The sequence below is a fragment of the Brachypodium distachyon genome, chromosome 2 (assembly GCF_000005505.3).
Source record: "Brachypodium distachyon strain Bd21 chromosome 2, Brachypodium_distachyon_v3.0, whole genome shotgun sequence".
In the NCBI taxonomy this organism is placed as follows: Eukaryota; Viridiplantae; Streptophyta; class Magnoliopsida; order Poales; family Poaceae; genus Brachypodium; species Brachypodium distachyon.
The window spans coordinates 3351660-3372525 of record NC_016132.3 but is presented as its reverse complement, the minus strand read 5'-3'; the positions used below and the strand labels follow the sequence as shown (position 1 = coordinate 3372525).

General features: G+C 46.2%; 2 protein-coding genes and 1 long non-coding RNA gene across 3 annotated transcripts; 2 read left to right on the top strand and 1 right to left on the bottom strand.

The window, feature by feature from the left end:
• Window positions 1-3129: 3129 nt before the first annotated feature.
• LOC104582505 lies at window positions 3130-5699 on the top strand. Its single transcript, XR_001406114.2, has 5 exons — window positions 3130-4686; window positions 4783-4991; window positions 5168-5215; window positions 5319-5358; window positions 5465-5699. It is a non-coding gene; the product is annotated as an uncharacterized LOC104582505 (long non-coding RNA).
• A 9615-nt stretch (window positions 5700-15314) lies between these two features.
• LOC100845066 (putative pentatricopeptide repeat-containing protein At3g15930) lies at window positions 15315-16812 on the top strand. Its single transcript, XM_014898495.2, is given in 3 exon segments — window positions 15315-15738; window positions 15741-16469; window positions 16472-16812. Coding segments are annotated over 3 exon segments (1194 nt in total). The 5' UTR covers window positions 15315-15419; the 3' UTR covers window positions 16618-16812.
• Window positions 16813-17386: 574 nt separating this feature from the next.
• Window positions 17387-19839, bottom strand: LOC100830513 (UDP-glycosyltransferase 73C1). The gene is made up of 2 exons (XM_003569490.4): window positions 19235-19839; window positions 17387-18924 (listed from the first exon to the last, which is right to left on the bottom strand). Exons 1-2 carry the CDS (start codon window positions 19831-19833, stop codon window positions 17916-17918), a joined length of 1608 nt encoding a protein of 535 aa, XP_003569538.4. The 5' UTR covers window positions 19834-19839; the 3' UTR covers window positions 17387-17915.
• Window positions 19840-20866: the final 1027 nt, after the last annotated feature.

Genomic DNA, 20866 nt, shown 5'->3' with positions numbered 1-20866 from the left:
CACAATTTGAGTTCCTATCAGAGTCAGTCCTTTCACCTACTATCAATCCAACAAAAAAGCACCTCATAGAAGTACTTTGCATGTACATCAGCATGATTGATGCCCCTTCATGGGAACATATTGTTCACGGAGTTCTGCCAGTTCACTATGTGGATCTGAAGTTTTGCGTAAGTTAGTATAATCACATAATCACAGTTTCCATCGTATTGCTAAGATTTTTTTTATCATTTTAGACGATGTCCAAATTTGCGCGAGATATGTGGGTTGTCATGAAAGGTTAGACGTTGATCAGCTAGCACAATTGTTTCGTAGCTGCCCCTCAAAGTTGCGCGAGATATGTGAGAATTTATTTAAAACTATGGAAACGGGTATTAATTTAAACCTTGCCCTCGAAGTTGCAAGCCGTGAATAGAATGGTGATATCTCTAAATGGGGACGCAAAGTTTCTAATGTACGAAGTTTCTCACTCCCACACAGTCTTATCTCATTTGTTTCAACACACAATGTAACTTTTCATTAATTTGTATGCAGTGGACTGTCTGGATATTTGGTTTTCAATTTCATGCACTACTCATATTACGATGAAAGGCTACATTATTCAATAACGACGGTGAGCATTTTTTACATGCTCATTTGTACCAAATTATCACATGAATTTTTTATGACAATATTTTATGACGCATGTGTAAGACAGCTTCAAGCCCAAACAAAGATTTTTGGTACATTTTTTAAAGCATGAATTCAATGAAGCTGTAGACAATATCTCTTCCATGGAACGAGACGTTCTTGAGCGCACAAAAAAGCGGACATTCATCGATTAATAGAATCTTGTGGAGTACTTGTATTTTAATTATTGCTTTCAATTTCTATCTAGCTACAATATTTCGGTACCTAATTACAATATATTTATGTGCTTATGGATTTTATACGTTGCACGCGCAAGCTTTGCATTGCTACACAACGAGAACTATTTAAATGGTTCAACGAGAAAAACAGTAATAAAAAATAACTTATAGAGAAATTAAATTCAAAAGACATGTTTAACGTTTTAGGACGTGCGTGCACGTGCACACTTCCTAGTAGCTTGTTGACAGGAATTCAAATGAGAAGATTTTCTTTTTCTCTTGAAAATTGTTCCTACCCTCGCTTCTTGGATTAGAACATCTCCTGGAAATGAGTTGTAGTCCGTGGGGTCTCGTTGAGGGTTATACGAATGCCAGCACATGTTTAAGTTTGGAGTGAATTTCAGTTTTGTCCCTTAAGTTCTCATTTTTTGACAGCTTGACCTCATTTAGTGAGTTTCCATCTTTTGGACCCCATTTAGCAAAACTACCGTCACTAATGACTCCATTTAATTTTTTCCCTAATCTCCTCCGTCCTGACAGCTGTGACCCATCTTTCAAGCCGACGTGGCAAGCCAGCTCGGATGCGTATTTCACCGTAGCATTTCCTTCGCATGCTGTTGGTGGCGCGCCTCCCTCGACGAGCACACGAAGTTCACACATCCATAGCCGGCACCGAGATCATTGCTGTTGATGCATGATCAAGATGCCTCAGCCATCATGCAAGAGGAGGACATGGTCCTTTCCTCGTATCACATGGGCATGCAATGCATGATCAAGATGCCTCAGCCATCATGAAAGACGAGGATATGGTCCCTCGTATCACATGGTGGGCATGCAATGCATGCCTACTGCCTTCAGAGATTAGATTGTGTGGAGCTGAGACCTAATGTGATTAATGTAGATTGTGTGTCCGAAGCTCAGCCGGTTCGGCTCACTTCAGTTTGGTTCTGGCCGGTTGGACCGATTCGGTTCGGCCGGGTAACCAGCAGCATGCGAAGGAAACATCCGGAAGAAATACGCGTTCGAGCAGGCTTTTCACGTCGGCCTCAAAGGTGGTTCCCATGCATCTGCTAGGATGAAGGGATTTGGACAGAAATCTTAAATGGGTCATTGGTGGCAGAAGATTTGCTAAACGAGGTTAAAAAAATGGAAATCTCACTAAATGTGATCAATGCTGTCAAAAAACTTGGGGGTCAAAAATAAAATTCACTCTTAAGCTTGATGACCTCGGGACAATTGGATGCAACCGTGATGCGACTTTTGCCTTGATATCGCCAGCTCGATTGATCCGTATATAACACCAGTGACTGCCTCGGTCCGCTTCGGGGGTTGTCATTGTTCCCGAAACACGGACAACGTTAATGGGCGCATCCCTTCTTCTTATTGTGCGATCCTTCTGTGTTTTCTGTAACATGACTCTGGGCATTCCACCCTGCTGTAGAGAGGATTCCGTACTATAAGAAGAAAATTTATTTTCTTTCTTCAGAGACGCTACCTTGAACGTGAAAAGTTTTTTATCAGATCCTTCAAGTAGTACATCTTTAAAAGAAGCCGAGTGCTTGTTTTATTTCTTACCATCGCCCAGGGGCGGAGCTAGCATATATCCATTGGTGTCAAATGACACTAATGACTTCTTGCTAATCCCTCTTAGAAATAGATAGATGCTCTTAAAAATATGCAATGACACCAGTGAATTCTAAAGAACGATTCCAATGATGTATTTTTCTGGCTTCGCCCCTGCCATCGCCGGTGCAATCGAATCGAGTATAAAAAGTATTGGCACGCGCAAAAGTCATTACAAAATAAGAGCAAAGAAGATTATATTGCTAAATCTGGAATGGAACACCGGAGTTCACAGCTCACACAGCACGCCGAGAAAGTTTGATGCAGAAAATAAACAGCCGCCTATTGCGTGCTGACGAAAACAGCGGGAAGCGCTCTAGAACAAATTGACCTACTACTAGTTTTCAACTTGGCCTGAGAAGTCATGTTGTAAATTCGTCGCAGACATCAGTAACACTCAATTACTCCCAATCATGCATGTACCTGTCCCGAAAAGCCATTAGGATAGTAGCTACAGGAGCAAACAAGCTTGTATTGATCGTCCCGGCGTCGGTCGTTGACCGAGCGGGGCCGTGGCGGCTCTGCAATCAATCTGTCTTGCGAAGAAACCACGTGCTGGTGCCGGTCCCGGCGAAGAAGAGTCCTCGCGCCGGTCCCGGCGAGCCGCCACTTCAGCTTCGCGCCGGTCGCGGCTTGCCCCACGGGAGCACACCCGCTCCGGCCGGATGGGGGGGATAGGAGCCGAGACGTCCCCAAAAGGCGTCGGCCATCCATCCACCGTCCCCAGCTTCCAGGGGAAGGCAGTGGACGGAGGGACAAAAACAGGGGCCGAGGAAGGCGACTGGACATCCATCGGCGCATTAGCCCAGTCCTCCATTTGGTCCAGGTGGATGACGACTCGGAAGGTGACCCCCCGCAGCCACTCCGGGGCCGGCTCCTGCGAGACGCGGAGGACAGAGGAGAGCCCACCGGCGTTGCGGTTGGTTAGCGTGAGCCACACAATCCTGGGGATGGCGCTTGGGTTGCGGCCGGGTCCAGGCCCACAGCCCCACCATGGAGGTGTCCTCCATCGTCGTGGCGTTGGAGGGCGCAGCGGCGGCCGATCACCCGCTCAATGATCTCCGGGTGCCACGCGGGGCGAGCACCTCGGCGCAGCGGGAGGATTCCTCGAACTTCACGAGGAATGGTTCGGGGAAGTGACGGCTTACATTGAGCTCGGACGGGCTAAGGCGGAAGAAGCGGCGGAACGCAGCATCCACCTCCACGCGCGAAGTACTGGGAGGGGCGCCGACGAGCCAGACCACCAGCGCGATTCTCTCCCAGTTCAGACGATCCAACTCAAGGTTGAAGGACGTGGCGACGATGCAGGTGTCACTCTCCGGTCTTGTGGCCGCGGAGCCAATCCCCTGAAGCGCCATCAATGGCGGGCCGGCGGAGGAACCCCACTGGAAGCGCGACGGTGGAAGAGGGAGCGGGAGTGCGGGACGCCCGAGCCACTTGCAGTTGCAGGAGGCGTTGGCAGCGTTCTATCATTTTAACGGACAAGTCAGTATTTCACGAAAAGATACACATATTTTAGGCATGAGGCCTCTTAATTCGAAAGAACTCTTTGACGCCACGGACGACTTCCGACCGCTTCGCCACTTTCCTCATTTCCCTTTCTTCGCAGACAGAACATTTCCCATTTTCCCCCTTCTCCATCAAACCCCCGACCAGCGAGCTAGACCACCGTTCCCCTTCTCCTCCAACGTGCGTCGGGGGAGTCGCTGACTGCGGCTCCTATCCCTTTTTTTTTTGCGCTGTGCGGCTCCTATCCCTGTGGTGGCGAGAGCTGTCGGCGTGGTGGTTCCCTTCGGCCGAGCGAGATTCTCAGGGCGGCGCGAAATTCCCAAATCCTCCCCTTCCTCCAGTCCAGTGTGCATCGAGGGAGTCGACGGCTGCATCGTCTATCCGTGAGGCGGCGGGAGACGTCGGCATGGTGGTTGCCCGCGGACGGGCGAGATTCTCACAACGGCTCGACCTGTGAAACCCTCCCCTTCCTCCAACGTGTCGTCGGGGGTAGGTCCGGCCGACTGCACCACCAAATACCAGCAGCGGTGCAAGATGTCGATGTGGTGCCTCCCTGTGGCTGAATGGATTCGTGCAGCGGCGAGGCTCCGCCGGGGAGCCACTCCATGGTAGCACGAAACCACATGTTCGTCTCCCTTCAACTGCTCTATGCTTTCCCTTAGCATATTCCGTGGATGTCGCCATATCATGGCTGAAGCCTGAACAAGAGGTTTTTCTCCTCCATGTTTCTCCATACAATAGACTCATGATTTTTGTGCGATCTGGACCTGATTCTACTTTTGTGTTATGTGGATTATGTTCACAGATCAAGGGAGATAACTTTGACTGGACTCATAAGTATGCTTGTTTAAATAACAGGAGGTCTTATCCCCCTGTTTCTTCTCTTATCTAGAGTAACTGAAGCTGAGCCATTTGTTGAAACACGAGAGAAGACATGCAAATTAGCAGGAACGTGGATCCTAGAGAAGATGAAGCAGAAGTTGCAGAATTTATCCAGACAAATTAAGTGCTGAGGTCGGGCATTTCTTTTCCCTGTTGTATTTCCTTGTTTCGACTTAGAATTTCTTACTTCGGTTCATTCCTTCATGACTATGCTTATGATTGTAATCTTGAACTTGTTTGTACATTGCAATTTGTTAAGGCTCCTCGTGAATTTTAAGACCTGTCGTGTGATTTCTTCTTGATTTCAGTGTTGGATTATCGCAGTCATCTTGCCCCTTACAGAATCATGCATACGGGTTTGTTTACATCTGCTGATGCTAGTTTGTAAACTATGGGTAGTTTTCTGTTTGTTTACTCCAGCAATGCATTGACTTGTAAGCCTATAATCATCTTTTGCAGACCGAATTGATAAAATCCACAAGTGAAGATAATGCTTGAAGTAAGAGTATTGGCAATTCTGGTATTGGCACCCTTTTTTCGGATGTTGTTTAAGATAATAATCATCATTGGTTTTTTGCATGGCTATGTTGGTCCTATGCGCGCAGGGGCGAGATTGACTTTGGCTGCGGAGACTCATGTGTCAGGGGGCGACCACACAGGAGTGTGCGGTTTGTGTTCGTTCTGCAGGTTTGTCATTGTTGTAATAGTCAATAGGTGGGCTCACTTACTTCTCTGGCCGTGTTTCCGTCAGATGTCACTGATCGATCTCCAAATATAATCTTTCTAATGAAGAGAATTTAATAAAATTAGTTCATTTTAGACGAGTTTTGATATTTTCGACATGACCTTTCAATCTTTTAAAGACGAGCTCTCAATTTCTTTGAGATGACTTTTTATTTTTTCTGCATGAGCTTTCAATCTTTCTGATGAAAAGCTGTAAAAAATTAGTTCCCATCATCTACTATGATTTCTGATGATGAGATTTTTAGTGATCCCAGCATCTACTATGATTTCTTCGGAAATCATGGAGCTTTTAGCGATGTATGCGCTTTTAGCATCCAAACAATGATATTTTAAAGATCCCATGTGTGATTTTTAACGACGCATCATGCCCTTTTAATTTTCAAAAATCCGCGAGACGTGCTTTCAATTATTTTTCTAAGTTCATCATGAGCCTTTAACGATCACACATGAGCTTTCAACAATCGCATCATCAGCTTTTAACAATCGCATCAGGAGATTTTAACATTCTCATCATGACCTTGAGCTTTTAACGACCACATCATGAGCTTTTAACGATCTCATCAAGAGCTTTAAAGGTTCTCATCATGCACATTTAATTTTTCCAAAAGTCGTTGAGCCTTTTAACGTCCTAATGATGAGTGTTTTAAAGACCGCATGAAGAGCTTTTAATATTCTAATGATGAGCTTTTTTGATGATCCCATGATGAGTTTTCTAACAAACAAGTCTTGTACATTTACTTTTTTCGAAAACCTTTGAGCTTTTGAAGATCTTATTAGCTTTTCAGCATTCTAGCGATGAGCTTTTAAGGATCCCATGATGAGATTTCAATGAAAGCATCATGCGCTTTTAATTTTTAAAAATACTTGAGACATGTTTTCAATTATTATTTTCTAAGTTCACGATGAGCTTTTAACGGTCTCATCATGAGCTTTTGATGACCGTGTCATGAAATTTTGACAATCTCATCAATAACTTTTAACGATGTCATCATGACCTTTTTAACGATACCATCATAACTTTTAACAATCTCACCATGAGCTTTTAACAATCTGATCATGAGCATTCTATTTTTCCAAAAACCATTTGGCCTTTTAACTTTATAATGATGAGCTTTTTAAAGATCCCGTGATGAGATTTTAATATTCTTATGATGAGTTTTTTTTATGATCCCATTATTAGTTTTTTAACGAATAAGTCTTGTACATTTCATTTTATTTCAAAACACCTAGATCTTTTAACCATCTTATAATGAGCTTTTTACCATTCTAACGACGAGCTTTTAACGAACGCATCATTTGCTTTTAATTTTCAAAAATCCTTGAGACATGCCTTTAATTATTTTTCATGAGCTTTTAACGATTGCATCATGAGATTTTTTAACGGTTGCATCATGAGTTTTTCACGATCTAGGACGTGGTTCCGCAGCCGCACTTTTCCGTAGCCCGGCGTGGGCCGCCACCGAAAGAGGAACTGAGGAACGAGCGCGGGACAGAAGAGGTTACACGCAGGACGACAAGCGCCAGCGCGGACAATGGCATCTAGTCAGAATCATCCGCCAAAACACGACCAGGCTGAGCTCCGCCAATTAGCTCCACCCGATTGAAAGTGTCTAGCAAATGTGATTGAAAGTGCTATTCCCCACCCGTTTTACTCCCTAAAAACCACTATCCCAAAAAGGGAAAATGAAAGTCCAACGGACAAAAAATTTCCGCATGTAGAAGACGAAAAATGGGAAGAGAGGAAAGGAACCCACCAGGCAACACTTTCACGTACATATTGCAGGATTAGAAAAGGGAAAGGGCAAAAAGCCCAAGGACGGGCTGGGCTCTCAGCTTGACTCTGCATCGTCCAAAATTAAAAAAAAAGGAAAAGAGAAAAAGCCTGAAGATGGCTTGTAGCCGTTGGGCTCTGGAATGAGGCCCAGCGCGCTAATAAAGCAGAGCGCGAGCACGGGACCAGGCTTGCCGCTGGACGGAAATGAAAAATGGGAACTAAGGAAACAACGCGGGACGAGCGTGAACTGCCAGATCGGGACGAGTGGGAACGAACGGCGCATGGACCACCCGGAACCTGTCGGAAATCGTCCGCCGAAACTGGATCTGGCGGAGCTCTGCCAATTAGCATACCCCCTCTTAATTTTAGGAATGCATACTTTTTTTTGAACAGCATAGGCATGCATACTTTGTGCGCCCGGAAATTGCCAATCACACCAGAGTTATCTTACCGTACGCACACGTTTTTTTTTCTATTGGTTGCCAAACGCAGCAGCGCCGCTTTACAGTACTCCGTGGAACTCAAACTCATGATGAGCCTCAAGCCCATGGACGACGTGGCCATACTTGATATGACCGTCCCGTTCCGGCTAATCAACTCCACCAAGGACGCCTTTCGCCGCCGTTGCAAGATCGGCGCGCCACCGTGCACGACGTTCGAGGCTGTCACAGCCGTGCTATGTGACGGCCACCGGCAAGTCTCGGCTTGATTCTGGACACACACGAGCAGAGGAAACAGAGCAGAATAACGCTAACCGAAGAACACAGAGCAGCACACACACGAGGGTAGTTTCAGGCAAGAATGCCTTTTTTTTCAACTGTAACGAATACAGCAATTGTCAAGCTTAAACAACAGATGATCTAGCGAAGGAGGAGGATGTTAAATGGTGGCAGCGAGCGAAGAAACAAGATCTTTTATTTGGTGATGGAAATACTAAATATTTCATGGCTAAAGCTAGTGGTAGGAGGGGACAGAATAGAATTGCTAAAATTGATGATGTGGTTGTTTCTGATCAGACAGTGTTGACTGAGCACATAACGTGCTTTTACAAAAAACTGTTTGGCAGTAGTCCATCTTCTAATATGTCTGTGACCTTTAATTTTGAAAGATTGGTTAGTGAGGATGAGAATAGGAAATTGCTGGAGGCCTATACTTTAGACGAAATTAAGCATGTTGTTTTCTCTATGGAGAAGAACAAGGCTCCTGGCCCCTGATGGCTTCCCAATAGAGTTCTATCAAAGATTCTGGGATATTATTAAATTTTCTCTAAAACGACTGTTTGATGATTTGGTTGCTGGTGTGCTTAATGTAAGTAGATTGAATTATGTAACCATCACACTGGTGCCTAAGGTCCCAGAAGCTGACGTGATCCAAAAGTTCAGACTTATTTGTTTACTTAATGTCAGTCTAAAAATTCTTACTAAAACTGGTAATAATAGGCTAGTGGATCTAACTAATGACATTTTGGATGAGGCTCAAACTGCTTTCATTAGAGGAAGATTCATCTTGGATGGGGTGGTTATTTTACATGAGATTATAAATGAGGTGCATAGATCTGGTGGGGCTGGTGTCATTTTTAAAGTAGATTTTGAAAAAGCTTATGATAAAATTAATTGGAACTTCCTTAGAGAGGTGATGTCACAGAAAGGTTTCTCACAAGCTTGGATAAGATGCATGATGAGTTTTGTCAATGGGGGGGAAGGTTGTTGTAAAGATTAATGATAGAATCGGTCCTTACTTTAGAACTTACCAGGGTGTGAGACAGGGTGACCCCCTCTCCCCCATTTTGTTTAATCTTGTTGTGGATGCACTGACTGCTTTAGTGAATAGTGCCAAACAGCAAGGTCTTATTAGAGGATTGGCAGAACACCTGATCCCAGGGGGTTGTGTGATACTGCAATACACAGACGACACAATTTTTCTGTTGGAATCAGACCTGGAGTGTGCTAGGAATCTGAAATTTCTGCTCTGCCTGTTTGAACAATTTTCTGGGCTCAAGATTAATTTCCACCAGAGTGATTTATACTGTATAGGTAGTGCTCAGGAGATAGGCGATGCTTTGGAGGAAATTTTTACCTGTAAACAAGGAACTTTTCCTTTCGGTACTTAGGTGTTCCTCTTAGTTATAAGAGATTGGCCAATAAAGATTGGAAGTCAGTTGAGGACAGGGTTGAGGGGAGACTTGCTGGTTGGCAGGGTAGGCTACTATCCAGAGGGGGCGGAGTCACTTTGATCAATTCATGCATGAGCTCTGTTCCCAATTTCCTTATGTCTTTCCTTGAAATTCCTAAGGGTGTAATTAAAAAGCTGGATTTCTTCAGAAAGAGGATGTTGTGGCAGGAGGAGGCAGATCGCAGGAAAATACACCTTGTGAACTGGCCTGTTATTTGTCAACCTAAAGATCAGGGAGGGTTGGGGATTACTGATCTGGAAACGATGAACTTTTGCCTTCTCTGTAAATGGATTTGGAAATTAGAAAATTCCACTAGTTTGTGACAGAAATTACTTAGAAGGAAGTATTGCAGAGGCAAACTCCTAGTCCTTGCTCAGGTTGCTCCTAGACAAGGAGATTCCCATTTTTGGTCAAGGATTTTGCATGTTAGAGATGTCTTTTTAAGTTTTTGTAGACGCTTAGTTGGCAATGGGAAACGAACAAGGTTCTGGGAAGATGATTGGTGGGGAGGGAAACCTCTTGCCCAGCAGTTCCCCATATTGTTCAATCTCACCTTTAGCTCTGGTATTTCTGTTCATATTGTTTTCACTGAGGGTTGGGGCTCTTTTCGTTTTAGAAGAACCTTAGTAGGAGAAAGTCTTAAACAGTGGGAGGATTTGAAAAAGAGCTGTAATTTAGTTACCCTGTCTGATAGAAATGACAAACTGTATCAGAAACTTGGAGCCAATGGCTGTTTTTCCGTTGGTTCTCTGTATAGACAACTAAAACGCTCCCAGGTACCTTTTCCCTATAGTTTTCTATGGAAAGTTAAGCTGCCTTTAAAGATTAAAGTTTTTCTGTGGCTAGTTAGTAGAGGGAATATCCTGACAAGAGATGTTTTGCATGCTAGAGGGGGAAGGAAGATGATCACTGCCCTTTCTGCGCCAGAAAGGAGACCATTGATCATCTTTTCTTTTCCTGCTCGCTGGCACGTTATGTGTGGCATGTAATCCAAATTTGCTTCAATTTTCGTTGTGTGCCTGTGTCGGTAAATGATCTTTTAGATGTCTGGCTGTACCAGTTTAACACTAGAGAGAGGAAGTGTCGGAGCACGGTCTCCGGCTCCGGGGATGCCGAACACCCCTTTTTTGGTTCGCTGGAGGGCGAGGTGATCGCTCCGGCGATCGCCGGCGTGGCGATAGACACGAAGTGCGGACACGTGAATTTACCCAGGTTCGGGCCACCCGGAGGTGTAACACCCTACGTCCTGCTTTTTGTTGTATTCAAGGTTGTATATGTTGCTTACAAAGTGTTCCGGGAGTTCTCGGGGAGCTACTTGATGATGACTCTAACTAGGGCTCCAACTAAGACTGATCGGGCCGAACCCTTTGACCGGTGGTATTGGCCCTACTTTTATAGTCAAGGGGATACCACAGGTGCCATCGCATGCGGCGTGACACGTTACCTAGACGCGTGTCATAGCCACACGGAATACAATTTTACTTATCCGAACTGGACGCCATGCAGCGCCCAATCCACTGTACACGGTAGGAAAAATGGTTCTCAGGACGACCGTTCTAGCCTTACTAAACAAGACTAGGCCTGCTGATAAGACTCCTGTCGGTGCATTAAATGCACTATGCCCGCCGTCTTGTCCCGTCTTCACTGTTATGCGGGCCCCGCCTGCATGCCCAAGCATGGGTTGCTGGGGCGCACCCTCCCGGCTAGCGCACCTACTAGTTGCCGGGAGGCATTCCTTTGGCTTCCCGGGACCGGGGTTCCCGGGAGCATTTTGTACTTGGCTCGTAGCTTTATCTTCGCTAGGGGTCGTCTTCTCGAGGCAGGCTTCCCGGGCTCATCACCTCCTGAGAGTCCTTCCTGATGGGGCTCCGTCACTGGCAACCCACGCGTCCCGTATCAATGGGACCCCGTGGGTCATTTGGAAGACTCGCAATGATGCATGCTTCAGAAACAAATGGCCAACTGAGCCGACTAATGTGATCTTTGTTATCTGCTCCACTATTGATTATTGGTCTGGCCTACAGAAAAAAGATCTACAGGAGGTGTTGTGCCAGTTCTCCTGACAACTGTGGCGAGTCGCGGCTGAAGCCTTCAACAGATCGTAGGGAGGGGCTCCTGTGACGCTGCGCTTGACTAACTGTGCGTAGGGCAGAGAAGATGTGGTGCCTAAAGATTGCTAAGAGTTTGATGATGTTGTTGTTGGTTGCGTTGGAACAGTAATTAGGTTTTCTCGCTGAACTAGTCGGTGCTCAAAAAGGGGAGTTCCCAGCTTCTGCAGCAGATGTTGTTTGTAAAATTGGGGCGCTGAACTAGTCGGTGCTCAAAAAGGGGAGTTCCCAGCTTCTGCAGCAGATGTTGTTTGTAAAATTGGGGCTCTCATGGTGAGACTTGTTTATGCAGCACTATTTATGTATGACACTTGTGGTTTCCTTTAGTGAAACCGGAGGAAGATCCTCTGTTATCATTAAAAAAAAAACAGATGTTCTAGCTCCTGGAGCGGGGGCAGAGCGACAACTGGCAGCAGGGGTGACCTGTAGCGGCAGCGACGACTACCGCTGTCGCTCACGGTCCAGACGCGCGCCACCTCCTCCAGTCGACCAATCCAGCCCAGTCCATCTCGTTGGTTGAAGTTAGAATTGCGACAATATTCTCACGCCATTAGAAGCTATACATTTTATGTTCTCTTTGGAATCATCTCCAACCTTTCTGTTTCTGAACACTGATTGTTATATTGGCGCAACTCTTACCGAAAGAAAGGCGAGGCACATGCTTTTGTTGCGTGCCATGCAGAAATCTGTATTCTTTTTGCTTGTTAGATATTACTACAGCAAGTTTTTTCTCTGCTCTTCTGAGTAATTTGTAGTTTCTAATTCAAACTTTTATTTTCAGGGAGGTTTTATTCACATCTTATATGTTAAAAGTCCAGAAAAAATATTGTGTTTCTTAAATTTTCTTTACTAAAATGTCATACGTAATTCAGTTTGGACTTGCTGAGATATCTTATACTTGCAGCCTGTCCAGCTTTTCAGAGACTTCCATGGAGGAAATTCCTGTAGTAACATCGATTTATATTCTGGCCTGAAATTGATTATTTTGGTGCAACCAAGTTCTATCAATCACATGGTTAATAAATGGTTGGTGTCTGGTCAAGCTGTACTGTTTAGTGCATAGTAAAACCAGGTTTGTTGTGTCACCTCCAGTCTGCAGTTTTCATATATTTGATCCCGTTGACTAGTTGCTATTTGAATTATATTTATAAACTGAAAATATTTTCCTACTTTGAACATAGTGTATTTTAATTCCATGCTGGTTCATAGTTCAGTAAATCTTGGCGTCAGTCATTCTATTCATATACTTTTATTACACCATGGTTTCTTTGAAGTTATTCACACCTATTTCTGCCCAGAGTCGCTTTTTAAATACATAACTTTATCCCCAAATGTAGTTTAGAAGACTAAATCACATATTTAGAAGGATTTGGCTACCAGGAGAATTAAGCACCACACTAAGATAATTGATTTTCTCACTATCCTAGAGTCTGATCCTTCGACTATTCATTTTCATATTAAAGGCATCTCCAATAAGAGGTCCTAAGCAGGTACTAGTCCTACGTGGCGGAGAGATGAAGAGAAAAAATTAGTACTAAGTTACTTGCAGAAGTAACAGCTTGTGCACGGGTACCAAGAATGAAAAGAGAATGACACGTGGGTCCATTAGAAAAAAAAGAGAATAAACAAAAGAAAAATGAGAGAGATGAAAATTAGTAACGGCTTGCCATTGAAGATGCCCTAACAGGACAAGAAGACCTTGTGTTAGGTGGATTAGGTGGACCTTGAACGTTTTTTTAGAATCGGGGAGATCCTTATAGTTTCAAAGTTAGCCGCACTATTATGTCAAACAGAAGCTTCTAATTTCATATGTGCTTTATGCTTTTTTTTATAGAAAGACTGTAAGGGAGACCCATACAACATAATTTATTTTTTGAGGACGTAACAGTCAATCCCCGCGATTCGATTAGAAGAAAGAATTGGCCCCATTTACAAGGAAAACCGGACCGGAAAATCGATATAATGCATGGCTTATTAAAGAAAATCCTTGCGAAAAACCGTGATAAAGAGCATACACAGGACAAAACCGAATAAACAAGCCGCTACCACGAAGGCGAACCCCTCCTGCTCCCACGACGCCAAACAAGGAACAACTCCTTTTGCCAGGATAAGGTAGGCAAAACTGGGCTTTTTCGATGACCGGAGTAAGGAAGAGGCTGCCCCGATGAGAGAAGCTTGCGGATCGACCCATACAACATACTCCCTTCGTTCATAAATACTTGTCGTAGTTTTATTGCAAAGGAATGGACGGACTAATTCCACGGTATGCATACATTTTTAAGCTGGTTCAACTTCCTTCTCTTCCTTTGAACTATTCGCCTCGAATCATCTATTGCCTTCTGTGTCCGTTTACATAGTATGCATACATTTTATTCCCTGTTTTCTTTTATTCAAAATCTTATGAACTCTGATGAGCATATGGCACAAAATCAATATCCACCGAGAAATCAACCGTAAACGGTACACGGAAGAATCTGTCCTTATCCTGTTATGCACGTGCATACAACTTTTGTCCAGATTGCTTGCACGAAACCAAGAATCTGGACAAGTACTGATCCATTAGTACAAGAAAAACCAGCTCCCTCTGTCTCCCTAGGATTAGGAAAAGAAGTACTGATCCATCTGGTTGTTGTTTGCATAAACAAACAATACAGCTCCAGCTCCCTCTGTCTCAGACTCTCAGTAGGGTCGAACACAGTAATAGCAGCAGGCACAACACCGAAGATCGAAACTAGTCGCCGGCCCATGGGGGTGGCGCAGGTAGGGATCAAGCGGAACCCGATCGTCGCTGCAGTGGCGCATCTCGTCCTCGAAGCGATCCAGCTCCCGATCGTAGGAGCGCCTCCCGTCGACCAGGCTCCCGTTAACCCCCTTGCCGGGGGCAGGAGGGCAGCCCATGGCGAGCCACAGCCTGGCGCAGCCGTACGCGTAGCCGCCCGCCTACGCGCGCCTGGCGGCGACGCTGGCCGCCTCCTCCTCGCCGGCGGGCTCGTTGGCCCAGTACTCGTTGGACCATGGAGGATCGTACGAAATTTGCGCCGTTTCCCGCGGGGCGCAGAGGAGGAGGAGGAGGAGGAAGGCGAGGGCGAGCAGATGCACGGAGGTGGCCATACTAGTTTCAATCTGGGCTCCTCAAGTTCCAGAGAGTCTCTTTATTTATCTTTGCGATTTGCGAAACGGGTTCGCGTCAGTTGAAATCCCCCAGAACTTCTCCAGGCCGTTCCTGTATGTATATTTTTTTTTTCGGAATATTAATAGGAGAAAAACTCCCTCATTCCTCGCCATTGCGTTCAAATAAGGGGAAAAAGGCCGCCGCCGCCGCTGTCGGCTGCCGGCTTGCCGCAGCCCAGCTTGCGAAGATTCCGCGTGCAGCGACGGATGCTTCAGCCCTGCTCCACCGCATCTACGCGTGCGCCTCCCGCGCCGTCCTCCCCTTCCCATCCATCTCTCCTCCTTCCTTCCCCATCCACCCGCCTCTGGCTGCTAGTCCCGCTACCGCTGTTGCTCGCAGACCAGAGGCGCGCCACCGCCGCCGCTTCCTCTCGTTGGTTGGTGAATTGATGATTGATACATCCCCTGCCGCGGTTAACGCGACAATGCCACGGTGATCAGCTTGGGGGGGGGGGGGGGGGGGGGGGGGGGGGGGGGCTGGCACCTCACATGGTCCACGGCCTGTTCGACGGAATTCCCCGCCGGGGCGTCTCGCGTTGGGGCTCGGCCGGCCGCCCCCGCACAGGATGCTCTTGCGGGTCTACGTGGGCATGCTGGCACGCGGAGCCACACCCGACGCGTACACGTTCCAGCCCTTGCTCAAGGCGGTGACAGCGGCCGCGGAGCGGGGCGCAGTTGGGGATGCTGTTCACGCGCACGTGGTTAAGTTCGGCATGGAACTGAACGCCCATGTGGCGAGCTCGCTGGTCCTCATGTATGCGGCCAGGCGCGACGGCGCGGTGGCCCGGACTCTGCTGGACGCGTGGCCTGCGAGGGGTGGAGACACGCCCGTGGTGTGGAATGCGCTTATCTCCGGCCACAGGAGGAGCAGGCAGTTCAGGCTGTCTGCTGCCCTTTCGTGGATATGGTGAGGACCGGTGTGGTGCCGACGCCTGTGACCTACATCACGGTGCTCTCAGCTTGTGGGAAAGACAAGTACATCTGGCTTGGAATGCAGGTGCACAAGTGCGTCGTGGCAAGCGGGGTGCTGCCTGATCTCAAGGTGGGGAATGCGCTTATAGATATGTACGCGGAATGCAGTGAGATGGACGCAGCTTGGGAGTTGTTTGAAGGCATGGAGGTCAGGAATACTGTGTCCTGGACATCGGTTATCTCTGGGTTTCTGAGACTAGGCCAGGTTGATCAAGCCAGGACACTGTTTGATTGTATGCCTGAGAGGGACACCGTCTCCTGGACTGCTATGATTGATGGTTATGTACAAGCTGGCCAGTTCAGAGAGGCATTGGAGATGTTCCGTGAGATGCAATTTAGCAAGGTGAGGGCAGATGAGTTCACAATGGTCAGCGTAGTCACGGCATGCGCGCAGCTTGGTGCTTTAGAAACAGGTGAATGGGCAAGGATTTACATGAGCAGGCATGGGATCAAGATGGATACTTTCGTTGGCAATGCACTCATAGACATGTATTCAAAGTGTGGGAGCATTCAGCAGGCGTTGGATGTGTTCAAAGAGATGTACATTCGAGATAAGTTTACTTGGACTGCTGTTATACTTGGTCTTGCGGTAAATTGCCACGGTGAGGAGGCTATCAATATGTTTTACTGGATGCTTAGGGTGTTTGAAGCTCCAGATGAGGTGACATTCATGGTGTCCTCACTGCATGCACTCATGCTGGCTTGGTCGACAAAGGACGAGACTTCTTTCTCAGCATGACTGGGTCCTATGGGATTGCTCCTAATGTGATGCATTTTGGATGCTTAATCGATCTTAATGTGATGCATTATGGATGAGTATGTTAAAAGTCCAATAAAATTTATTTGGTGTTCTTAAGTTTCTTTTACTAAAATGTCATACATAATTCAGTTTGGAACTTGCCAAGATATATGATACTTGCAGCCTGTCCAGCTTTTCAGAGACTTCCATGGAGGAAATTCTTGTAGTAATATCGATTTATATTCTGGCCTGAAATTGGTTATTTTGTGCAACCGTTTTCTATCAATCACTTGGTTAATCAATTGTTTGTGTCTGGTGAAGCTTTACTGTTTTGTGCTTAGTCAAACCAGGTATGTTCTGTCCCCTCCAGTCTGCAGTTTTCATATGTTTGATCCTGTTGACTAGTTGATATTTGAATATATATTTTTATGATCTGAAAATATTGGCCAACTTTGAACATAGGGTATTTTAATTTCATGCTTGTTCATAGTTGTTCAGTAAATCCTGACACACCTGATGGGTTGTTGAGTGGTTATTGGGCTCAAGGCCCATTCTTCTGTTGGCACATGTGGCCCAAGTCCATTTGCCGACTAACCTAAATTAGGGGAGTTGCACACACTCGTTGAGCTCTAGCCACCAGAGCAAGAACAACTGCAGGTTAGCCACCTCTCTCGTTCTACGCATTCTAATTATGTTCTTTTATTACACCATGGTTTGTTTGAAGCCAATAACATTTCTTTATACCAAAGTCGCTTTTTAAATACATACTTTTATCCCAAATATAGTTTAGAAGACTAAAGCACATGTTTAGCAGGATTTTCACTACCAGGGAAATTAAGCAGCACATTGAACACAAATGATTTCTTCATTAGCCTTGAGACTGATCCTTCAACTATTTGTTTTCATATTAACAGGACAAGGTGACCTTGACCCTCTTTTTTAGGATGGGGGAGATCCTTATAGTTTCATGTTTGCCGCACTATTAGGTTAAACAGAAGCTTCTAATTTCAAATGCGCTTTATGCTGGTTCCAAATCTTTCTCTTCCTTTGGACTATTCACCTCGAATCATTGCTTTTTGTGACGGTTTCCATAGTACGCAAACATTTTATTCCGTATTTTCTCCTTTTCCAATTCTTATGAACACTGATGAGCATGTGGCAGCACAATGCAAAGGAGAGCATAACATCTTGAAAAGCAGGTCATGTAAACATTTGGTCGACTGCCATGATTCCATGAAACCTGCAAAGCAGTGCTGACAGCCGATATTTCTGCCATTCGGACCACGTCTAATCTCAACCTAACCCCCCAATGAGCCAGATACAAGATTCTGGTTATTTGTAAAAGAAATGCTACTACAAGTATTTGTGGGGTCTTTCACTTTATGTTTACACCCCAAGCATTTGTCCTGTTTCCCATTTCTTGAATCAACAGCCTTACATTGTTATATGAAGAGCCTTCCTCACTGAAAGCCCTCTTCGCCTTGATGGCATAGTCCTTTGCTCTCATCCTCAATTCCTCTGCAGCCTCCCCCTCATCCATCACGGTGCATACTGCTTTTTCCACAGCATTTCTTGTAACCATAACCTCTTTGTGTTCTTGTCCCCACTGTGTAACTTCTTTCACTCCAACCTCGACCCCAGTTTTCAACACATCCACCAGTAGCTTCTCATTCAAAAACTGCTCTGCAAAGTGTGGCCACGTGATCATGGGAACACCCGCACAGATGCCCTCTATTGTTGAGTTCCATCCGCAGTGTGTCATGAATCCTCCAATTGCTTGGTGCCACAGGATCATCACCTGTGGTGCCCAGCCCCTTATGATCATGCCTCTGTCTTTGACACGCTTCTCAAACCCATCTGCAAGCCATTCCTCGACTTCTGGAAACTTATCCCCTGCTTTGATTACCCAAATAAATGGTTTCTTGGAGGCTTCAAGTCCCAGTCCCAGCTCAATAAGTTGCTGAGGTGCAGTACAGGCAAGGCTGCCAAAGCTGACAAAGATCACTGAGCCTGGCTTCATTGAATCAAGCCATTGCAAGCACTGTGCCTCATCCATTGATGCCGTGTTTCCTCTTGCAGCCATTGTGTTGCTGTCTTGGTTGCAGAGGCACATTGGCCCGACCGTCCAGACCTTCTTCCCTGTCATCTGCTCAAAGGATTCAATGTACAAAGTCTCCAGCTCTTGGAAGCTGTTCATGACCTCACCATCACATCTCAGCTCCTCCTCTAAGATCTTATCACGGATACTCTCAATACCGGGAATGACAATGCCTCCAGGGGATTTAGCCTTTGTCAACTCCAGTGGCGTAGGGAATCCCGGGATGGTGATGAGCTCGTTCTCGTCTGTGACGTCTTCGAATACTTTGTGGTGAAAAATGATGTACCTGCAAGATGGTTGTAATTGTCAAAAATTCGTAGAACTACACATTTCTTTGCCAAACGACAACCAACTGTAATTTGCCTGAACAACATGGTGTAAATTAAATGTTTAGCTCTTACGCAAAGTAGTACTTAGACATTTTTCTTTTCTTTAATTTTCTTGTGTAGTCTTTTATGAGTTTTTATGCTTTCTTCTTTCTGGAAGGATTTTACTCTAAGTTTCCCTCTACTATTGAAGTAAGATACTCAACTATAGCAGCAAAAATTGCTCAGTACAACATTTATGCTCACAAGATTTGCCTCTTATGTTTGTACCTGGCAAGAGACGAGAAGCCACAGAATCCAATAAAGGCGAGCCTGGGGATACCGAGCTCCCTTGCAATGTCACCAGTCCACCAGTGCATCACGTCGGATATTATGCAGCTCGGAGGCGGGTGCTGCTGTTCACGGAGGAGCGCTGCAAGCGGTTCCCGGAGCGCGCCGCAGGCATCCAAGAAGTTCACGAGCAGATCACTGGACTGAACCAAGTCTAGGTTCTCGCACCCGTCCGGTAGGCCGAACTCCACGGCCGGGAAGCGGAGCTGCACGAGCTGGACCGCCAGGCCCGCCGCATCCACGTCAGCAATGAAGCCCGCTAACCTGGAGGCGTTCACAGGCGTGGTGATGATGCTGACCTGCGCACCGTGCTGAGCCAGCAGGCGGGCCATGTCGGTCATGGGAATGGTGTGGCCCTGCGCCATCATCGGGACAAGCACAAAGTGCGCCCTTGCGCGGCCGCTCTCCTCGCCGTTGGCAAAGGTCATGGCTGAAGTGGTAGCGAAGGTGGTGAAGCCCGGAGCTGGACAGCAACGCCGGCACGATGCGATATGGGATATTGAGCTACTGTAGGTCCCTGTGGCGGCAGCGGTGTACATATGGCACCTGGTCCTGCCGTCCTGGTACTTGATCAGGGGAAGTTTACAAGCAGATGATTCAAATGCAATAATGCAGCGGAAATGACGCATGCTCACACGCCATCAGTTCTGTACACGTGGTCTCGTGGAGCCTGAACTCTAGAAGCAATTTGGCATGTGGATGAAGCTTCTTGAGATCCAAACCGTGCAGAACTCTTAAGTCGATCCAGGCTTTCCATTCGGGATAACGGATGGCTCAGATCACCGCTATCACCTGCCAGGCTCAAGAGTGAATAGTCAAGTGTCATTCATGCACCACCCGATGCATTGACTTTAGCTGCCCGATAGGATGGTTCTGAAGTCTAGTCCACTACTGCTTGCTTCTCAAGGCCGTGGAGACTGAACGTTGATCATCCAACTGATGAATTATACCAATGGTGTGTGCTTGGGCCCTTGGTTGCATTGTTTTCTGTACGAAGACTCAGTGCAGTATAACTGTGACAGGCGGTGGATTTTCTTGTTCGTTTTTGGACGTATTACTCCTCGAGTCAAAAGATTACTGGGTTTGGTTAATGTCTGTATCCTTGCAGACTTTTCTGAGAAGTTTCTGCAGGAAAAAACTTCCACCTGTTCTTGGGAGAAAGGAGAAAGTAGAGTATTTTTGGAGCGACGCAAATGGCTGGAGTAGTGCATCTAGTAAACACCCGGACTAATTCCTTGGAGTTCACGTACCATTGACCTCCTGCGTCACCAATGTCGATCCGTGGTCTCGCGTCTCTTGTCCTTTCGACAAGCTCCATGCCCATTTTCCAAGGAGCTGAATTGACCTAGTTTTTCCTTCTGTGGATATCTTTATCTCCTTGTTCTTTCCTGGTGGCTGCTATGTGTAGCTGAGGTACTAACGTGAATCTCATGATCGACTTTGCTACGTTGGCCGATTTTGACCGTCTTGTTTGGCGCCTGTGGTATATGATAGTTTAACCGCTGCAGTTAAGTTCGATCCAAAAGTGATGAAAAATAATCTGAAAACTATTCGTGATAGGGATACGGTCAC

Excerpts from the sequence above, each read along its gene's own strand:
- LOC100830513 (XM_003569490.4), bottom strand. The coding sequence starts at position 19,833 with ATGTACACCGCTGCCGCCACAGGGACCTACAGTAGCTCAATATCCCAT. Across the intron at positions 18,925-19,234 it reads GGCTTCTCGTCTCTTGCCAG|GTACATCATTTTTCACCACA; the intron begins GTACAAACATAA and ends ACCATCTTGCAG.